Genomic DNA, 8,970 nt, shown 5'->3' with positions numbered 1-8,970 from the left:
CCAGGGGCTCTTTGCCTTTACCTTACCTTTACACTGGAGTCAAATGCAGATTTGAAGTTGCTTGTGTCTCTCTCCCTTTCGGGGGGCAACAGTCACACACGGGTGGCACTGTGGTCCAAACCACTGAGCCTCTTGGGCTTGCCAATCAGAATGTTGGCGGTTCGAATCCACACGACGGGGTGAGCTCCCGTTGCTCGGGCCCAGCTCCTGCCAACCTAGCAGTTCAAAAGCACGTGAAAAAGTGCAAGTAGATAAATAGGTACCGCTCCGGCAGGAAGGTGAACGGTGTTTCCGTGCACTGCTCTGGTTTCAGTGTTCCGTTGCACCAGAAGCGGCTTAAGTCATGCTGGCCACATGACCCAGCAAAACTGTCTGCGGACAAACACTGGCTCCCTCGGCCTGTAAAGTGAGATGAGTGCCGCAACCCGAGTCATCTGTAACTGGACTTAACTGTCAGGGGTCCTTTACCTTTTTTAGTCACATCTTGACAGCCTGCACGCGCACACACATACACACTAAATTTGTGTAATTAATTCAAAATAAAATTACATGTTTTCTGACTAGATGCACTGAGTGTGGGTTTTACATGTGTGGTGACATTTCTCTAGTGTCATCTTTTCCCCACACCACCCACTCCCTTAGTTTCCTTCACCCCAAGGGAAAGGATGGCGCCTGCCCTTTTCCACCAGCTGTTGCTGAAGGCACATTCACAGCATTGGGATTTTATAAATAGCTCTTTTGCACAGAACTGCTCTTGCATGAGACCAGCTGTATGAAAAATTAAAACTGCCCTTGCAAGTATAGAAGATAGGAAATGAAAAGAGGAAGAAACGAAGTGGCAGCATTTCATACTAGCAACTCCAAATATTTGCCTGGAGTGAGGCCATCTTTTTGTGCAAACATGGTATTAGAAAACTTTTTAAAAGGTGCATTCAGAGAAATCAAATGATACCTACACACACCGGACTTTAGGCCCCCTGGTTTTGAGCAACACACTCCACCCACCCCCCTTTTTGTGAAAGTCTCGTATATTAGAAAACTTGCATTTAAAAAAGAAATAAAACAAAGGTACACACACAGCTAAACAAATACCTGTGTGCATACTCATAACAGACGTTAGGATTCCAGCACTTATGACGAAGGAGGAAGTCTTAGCACAAGTATCCCGTCAAGCACACCCCAGTAGTGTGGATGGGATACATTGAGAAAGATTCTGGAAGTATAAAATTGAAAGTGTTAATGTGTGGATGAAGGTGCACAAAGTACACGTGGAAACAGGGATTTGTATACAGATGAATGACCTAATGTGGACACAGTGCTAATGTAACTGTGGGTGATGAGACAGCAGTTTCTTTGATTCTGGGATCCACTTCCCCACTATGATTTTTGTAGGTTTATAATCAGCAACTTAGAATCAAAAGGTTGCCATTATTGAAGCATACAAACTTCATGCATGTACGCCACTCAAGTCACTGGAATAGCATGGCGTAAACAGAAAATACTCAATGCAATCCTGTCTCATTTGTTCCAGATACTGTCAATGGTAACCAAGCAAATAATGCAGCAATAATGAGGCACATGTTAAATGGGGAAAGTGCTTATAAACACATACATACAAAAAAACCCAAACAGATTTATTTCTTAAAAAAAGATCAGTGGCCACAAGCGCAACTAAAATTGTTACATCCACCAATTTGATACATAAAGACACCTGCATTTAAGTTATTTTGGAAAAAAAACCTTATATCAACTTATATGCCAAATGATCTTATGCCTTCACAACAATCAGGTGTGGATGGTCTTTCAGAATTAAGGGCAGAATCTTAATGTTTAAGGGCATCAGAAGACAGTGTCCAGAGGTCCGTTTTCAAAACGATGACCATTTCTTTTCATGGTTTCAGCCAACCCTCAGTGGAGGAGCTACAAGTACAACTCCATCTCCTCGGACAAACAGCATCGGAATATTCCTTTTGGTAGACTATGGATGAAAAAAAAGCAGTACAGGCTACATCCAGTGAGAATGTAAAATTAGTCATAAAGATTAGCATAATTATTATAAATTCATATGGTACAAGAATCACATTTTGGGGAAATAAATCTCTATTTAAGTGTCCTACCTTTACAATGAAGTAATCACTATGGTTAAAACAATGCTTTAGATTTTACTCTGGTTAAAATTTACTTAATAAGTCAAATTGGTATATTAGCAAAAAATATCTAATTTAAATTCATCTAGACAACATTGCACACCTGAAAGAGCATTTGGAGCTTTAAGTATTAACAAGTTCTTACTTTATAAATCTCTTCATAGGTTTCTTCATCAATTTCTATTGTTGTCACAGTCTCCTCAACATCACCCAAAATCATATTTAAGTGCTGGTCATAAGCCTGTGGAAGTGAGAGTAGTTTAGACAAGTTGAATTTTTGTGCTAATGGCAGTATATTTCATAAACATTGTAGCTCAAATACACAGATCTAAATTTTTTCGCTACAAGTATTTTGGATTATATCTAATGTTAATCCTACTCAGAAATTAATGAACATTACTAATTTTTTTTTTTTTATAAGAATTTATTGACATTTTTACTTATAACAACATACAACCTTAACCACACCTACATTTATACACATACAAAACAAATACAATTACACATCTTATACAAAAATTGCCATGATTTTTCTTCTTAATTAGACATCTACAAAAAAAAAATTTCTTTTTCCAATCTTGACAGTTGACTTCCCCTGCCTTTTCACCTTCGAGTTTATATCCATAATCTACTTTTTAACCTCTTCATTTAAAAAAATTAAACTTAATTATATATAAAGTAAAACATTCATCTTAATCTTCATCTTAGTCTTAATCGTCTTAATCTATAAACTTAAACCACTTAAAATGACTTCATTTATACTACATCCTCATAAATCCTCACAAATCATCCTCATCAAATCTATCTCTTCTATCCTTTGAACTGCTGCTAATAACATAAAAACTTGAAATATCTCTTTTCATGTTCAAACAAATAATAAAACAAACTATTGTTGACAGTGTTCACCCTCCGATTTCAAAATACCATAACAGATTGCTTTAGATTTTACTTAATACTTCACCCCACACCCCCTCTGTCCATTCTTCTTCTCCTGATGGCATCAGCACTGAACTTCCATGCAACTTCCCTCTCCCAACGTCCACAGATCCAGGCACAGTCCAAAGCTCTCCTTGCCACGAGCTCCGAGGTATCCAACTCTCCCTCTCTCAGCTTCTCCGGTTCTTTGTAGCATTCCTTTTCTTCTTGTAAATACCTTAATTCTCTGTCCCTGGCCCCCGAGCTCACACCTCGGGGACTGGATATAGCAAATCTTGACATCGCCTTGGGGCTGCCACCCCCAACAAGCGAATTTCTTCTCCGAAGTAGTTCATTCATTTCTTCCCATCTTTCCATCCATCCTCTCAGCTCTTTGACAAGATTTCCTTCCAAAGTGTCAAAAGTTTTGTTAGCCTCCTCTGTGGGCAGTTGGTTCCATTTCAGACCCCCACACAAGACTTTAACTTTTCTGTAAATTAGTTCCACCTTCAAGGCAGTGAGCCTTTGTTCATCTGTTAGTCCAGAGTTCAATACCAGTTCAAGGACGAAACCCAGCATACTGGCAGAGGAGGAGGAAGTGGGTATCATATTTCTTCTCCTGTCTCTTTGTTCGTCGCCATTTTCCTAAGCTGGAGCGCAAACACCGCAACTTTAAATAGAGATATTTTCCGCTAGTTAGCTTCCCAAAAAAAAAGTTTGCCAGTCTCATGTATCGATTTTAGATACTTTATAACCAGTTCTGTGGCAGCAATCCCTCAAATTGGTTAATTTCTTAGGCTCGAAGGGAGGGAGGCAGGCTGCCTTTCTCCTTCCCCCCGGATCGTTCCAAAAACACGATTTCTGCCAAGATTATTTACTCACGACCACCGGGTTCCTTTAGCTCCATTCTTCACAGGTAGAACTTGGACGCTCACCGCGGGCTTTGCCGCCGCATTTGCATCCCGGTTGGGGCATATCCCCGTAAGCCCGGCTCCGTTGTCCCTTCACCCCCACTCCCCCTTTACAGGGGGGTAGGGGAAGGGTTCGGAGCCTCCGCGGGCACAGCCGGGGAGCCCAGGGTGCGGGACGCTCTTCCCGCACCCCAACCGGAGCCGCGCGCTGCGGTAGCGCGGCTCCTAACCCCCGGGATGGATCGGGCGCCTCGCAGCCGAAGCAGCCCCGACCACCCGCTATGGCGTCGCCAGCCGGAAGAACATTACTAATTTTAATCCATTAATTTCAATGCATCTGCTCTGAGTGTAACTTTGTTGGATATAGGCATTTGTTTCTCATTGCTTCAATTTGAACAAATATGGAATTGCTTGATCCAACATCTTCATGCATGAGATCCTTTCCAAAATATAACAATTTATTCATACAACTGTAACAGCACTGCTCCATTCTTATATTTACTTATACGTTGTTTCATAAATATACCATGTAAGTCCCTTCAAATAAACACTGACCATAGACAAGGGAAAGCAAGAAGCAAGAGAAGTAGGGTATAAAGTGTGTAACAAAACAATACATGATTGCTATACCAAAGATTCTCAAGAAAAGTTGGCAAAAATGAGTAGAGAAAAAGGCCGCAACATTAACAAAATACCAATAAACTAAATATACTAGATGTAAATCACAACAATTTGAATACCATTATCAACTAGATTCCCAACAACACTCATAAAATCTAACACTGGCAGTCATGCTTGTTTTTCACAGAGAACTGCTGGAAAATGCATCATTAGTGTCCTAGCTTCAAATACACATTTTGGAGCCAAGAGTTACCGGTATTTGAGACCATACCAACTGAAATGTTTGTCTTTGGCCAAGATCAAAATAAGATTTCTTTCATGCACGTGCATGTTAAAATTGAGAGTGCAGCATATCTGGAGAACCCAGGGTTTCCTGTTGCTGCCCAAGAAGTATTTCAAAAGCCAAGGCTGCTTTTACTCTCTGAGAACTTTAACTTGTTTTTGAAGCATCTAACTTAACATCTCCCCAAACACATTTTCATGGTTCTGTTAACAAGCACCCATTTCTATATAGCTTTACTTACATGTAATCTGCCTCGAAGTTCTCGGTCATTTCTCATTTTTACATAAATTCGTTCATCAAGACTGAGTCTGATAAGATCCAAGGGCTCTTCTACAGTATTTGTGGTTTGTTGCTGTAAGAGAAAAGTGTTTTCCCCCCTAAATACAGTTGATAAAACATTGGATACAATTTATTCCAAGCAAAAACTCCACTGAGATTAGTACTAGATGATATTTGCTCTGTATTGTTTATTGTTCAATTATTCAACCTTACTGAAATGTCTAAACTCAAGTACAAGAGCAGAGAGAATTAAAAGCTACTGTTTGACTGACAAATAGTGAATTGCAAATCCCTACTAGGCTATCCAGGCTATAGTTGCTGCAGAGTTAGGAGAATTTAAGGCTATCTGCGAGATATCAGGAAACAGTCAACTAGTTATGATACCCTTTCTAATATCCCAGGCTCACCAGTTTAAACTGTTCCAATAACAAAGAATCAATGACAGACTAGGTAGCAAGAATAATGTGTATAATGTCCTCACTTGGTGTCTTGACATCTGATAATAAAGTTTTGTTTTGTGGGTGTGTTCTTTATTTTAACAAAAAACATAATCCAAAGATAGCAGCAAAGTTTATGCACGACAGTGCGAATGAAAACAGCATGAAGAAGGGAAAATGAAGGAAGAATAAAGCAGAGGCCCTTCAGACCACAACTTTGTAGCTACTAGGAGAGAACTACAAAAACAAGTAATATTTTGGGGACTTATTGTTGTTTCTCACTTTTGTTCAACTATGTGGGGAGGGGGCAGGCGCTACACAGTAGTAGAGAGAAATAATAATTTATTATTTATACCCCGCCCATCTGACTGGGTTTCCCAGGAGGGACAGGCGGGCAAAGGTCAACTTTACCGTTATTATGCTCTCAGAAATAAGCGAAGTAACAAAAAAGAGAAGATGAAACGCGCAGTCCGGACGTCGCCCTCGCTACTGGGAGCAGAAATCTGCGTCCAACTAGCGACCCACCTCGGCAAGCTAAGCCAGACCGGAGACCCAGCACCTCAGAGCACAACGGCGACACCTCACGGGGTCCCGCCAACCCCTCAAAGGCGACCCTCCCCCGGCAGCATCACCCACCTGGTCCACCTCGTCCGCCATTTTTTCAAAGCCAACTCCAGCCTCTTCTCGCGAGATTTTATGCCCCGCCCGCAGCAATTGACGCAGGCGCGCGGTCACGCACAAGGGAAAGTATAGACTTATTGTAGACGTACGTGCGGCACTTCAGATTCCGGGTCAACTCAACACCATATTTCCGCCCCCCCCCCCCCGTCACGCCTGCCTCAGAAGCGAGCGCTAACAACGAAAAGTATAAGGACTGCAGCTTAGCTGTGATCAGACGGCGAGCGAGCCCCCACCATCTATGCAAAAGATGGCAGGCAAATACAGGTGCTCTTAAAAAAAAACACAACTACGGAAGTTAATGATCTTAGATGCAATTTACTTTTTTCCTATGTCTGCCAGAGCCGTATATTTCCACCCCCCTCAGACGACGATAGCTGCGCGTGCGCACTTCTGCCGCAAAGCTCGGAGAAACCCTGCGATTGGCCGCATCTGGAGCGCGTGCTTCCTGATTGCGACGCGGTGGTTATTTGCTTCGCCTTCACATGGAGCTGATATAGTCATGTGCGCTCAGGTGCGAGCGAGCCATCGCTGATCAGCAGCAGCAAGCAGAATGGGTGTATCATCTCTCTCAAATACTCAAGGCTAAAGGAAAAGCTGCAGCTCAGTGCACAGCTTTGCATGCAAAAGGTCCTAGGGAGAGCATATTAGACAAATTCACGGAAGAGAATAGGGCTACGCTGGCCATGCTCTGCTTCCATAGCTGGGGACAGCAATGCTTCCAAATACCAGTTTCTGGGAACCATGGGAAGGGAGAGTGTGCTTCACGTTGTTGTTGTTGTTGTTGTTATTTATTAAATTTGTATACTACCCATTATCCAAAGATCTCAAGGTGGTTCACAGCATAGAAATACAAAATAACACAAAATGCCTAACGAGAACAAGAACAAACAAGAAACCTCCCCTACCCACAAACATATATATAAAAGGTAATAACAGAATGTTGTGCTCAGGTCCAGCTTGGGAGTTTCCCACCATGGTTGGCCACTCTGAGAACGGTGCTGGTGTAGATGGGCCACTGGCCTGATCCAGGAGGGCTGCTGTTGGGTTCTTATCTCCAGATATAGCTGAGAAAACCTGGAGAGCTCTGGCTGCCAGTCAGAGCTAGCTGGACTGGCAATCTGACTCAGTAATACAGGCAGCATCATGTGTGTACAGCTGTCTTGGTGCTTTGCTTCTTTGGTTTTGCTTGACCAAATGTGTGACCTGGCTTCAGTGAACAGCTCTGAATTTGAAGCGAGGTGATGGTGTTATCTGTGCTTCCCCCCCTTGAATAATAGGTGCCGGTATTCACTGTGAAGTTGTTACAGTAAGTGTCATACTTTTTAACAACAAAAAAAGAGGTGCCAGTACTGCATACCCTGAAAAGAAGCAGTGGGTGTTATAAATATGACAGCCCATTCACATAAACAAGTCATCCTTGCAGTCTAGTGATGTGTGTGTTGTAGGCCCTGAATAGATTTATGACAGATTTATGACAACTTCCAGGAAGAACAGCTTGGCCTTATCAACATTCACCAGCAACAGCTGTCCAGCAGTTTTTTCCAGTCCTACCTGGGATCTTCTACATCCAAAGCAGTTGCTCTACCACTCATCACATGTCTGCGTGTTGCTTACCACCCTGTGTGGCTTGAAAGCTTGTAAGCACTGGAGGAAACAAAACTGCTGATGTTGGCATCACCGAATTAGCTTCATCTTTGGAAGCTCGCCTTACAATTCAATCTGCGTGTTGCTTACCACCCTGTGTGGCTTGAAAGCTTGTAAGCACTGGAGGAAACAAAACTGCTGATGTTGGCATCACTGAATTAGCTTCATCTTTGGAAGCTCGCCTTACAATTCAATCTCAAACTTCTTTACTCAGAAATAAGTCCAATGGAACTCAGTGGAGCTTGCTCCCTAAAAAGTGAATTTAGGATTGGGTGGCTACAATCCTACACACATACTTTCTGAGTAGACATGTATAGGATAGTGTTGTATTTCACAAACTAAAATAAAGGGAGTAAGCTGATGCCAAGTTTCTTCTCCCAAGCCTGAAGTCCATAACGCTGCAATCTTCAAACTCAGTGGGACTTACTTCTGTGTAAAATGTATAGACTTTCCAGAGGGGTAGCTGTGTTGTAGAAAAAAAACACAAGAGCCTTATGCCAGGCATAATACATATGCAGTCCTAAGCTCTCTTAACGGAGAGTAAGTCCTATTGAATTCAGTAGGGCTTGCTTCTGAGTAGACATGGTTAGGATTGTGCTGCTGGACTCCTTGGTGACACAAGACTCCCTGATGTATATATAGCATTGTGCTGCAAGTTGGGGGAAGTTCCCATAAAATACAAAATAGGACACACATAAAAGATGGTTGATTTTGGCCATGGGAGCACTTTGGGCCTGATTTGGGTAAAGGCCACTAAAATTGTATCAGGTTTTATACTGGGTGCGTGTGTGAAAGGGACGGATTTCTCCCAAAAGCGGCACAAGTTTCAAACCATGTTCCTTATTTCTGAGAGGTGCGGGCTGCCCTGTGATCTCAAAGCGCCCGTGAGTCCCATTTCCCGGCTTCTCCTGCCAAAATCTGTATATTGCAATGCTTCTCAGTTGCCCCGTCGCTTGTGAGGAGGGCTAAACTGTTGAACCCTGAACAGCAGCTTCATTCCCCCCCCCCCCAAGACTGCAGGCTGCACGCCGCTCAGACCCGGCACGGAAGGG

The 8,970-nt window shown here is 42.7% G+C and overlaps 1 protein-coding gene across 1 annotated transcript; it reads right to left on the bottom strand.

The window, feature by feature from the left end:
- Positions 1-1,581: 1,581 nt before the first annotated feature.
- On the bottom strand, positions 1,582-6,361 carry LSM3 (LSM3 homolog, U6 small nuclear RNA and mRNA degradation associated). The gene is made up of 4 exons (XM_033141089.1): positions 6,230-6,361; positions 5,119-5,229; positions 2,293-2,388; positions 1,582-1,978 (listed from the first exon to the last, which is right to left on the bottom strand). Exons 1-4 carry the CDS (start codon positions 6,248-6,250, stop codon positions 1,898-1,900), a joined length of 309 nt encoding a protein of 102 aa, XP_032996980.1. The 5' UTR covers positions 6,251-6,361; the 3' UTR covers positions 1,582-1,897.
- Positions 6,362-8,970: the final 2,609 nt, after the last annotated feature.

The sequence above is a fragment of the Lacerta agilis genome, chromosome 2 (assembly GCF_009819535.1).
Source record: "Lacerta agilis isolate rLacAgi1 chromosome 2, rLacAgi1.pri, whole genome shotgun sequence".
NCBI lineage: Eukaryota > Metazoa > Chordata > Lepidosauria > Squamata > Lacertidae > Lacerta > Lacerta agilis.
Note: the sequence above shows the minus strand (reverse complement) of the source record. Positions and strands in the feature narration are given on the sequence as shown.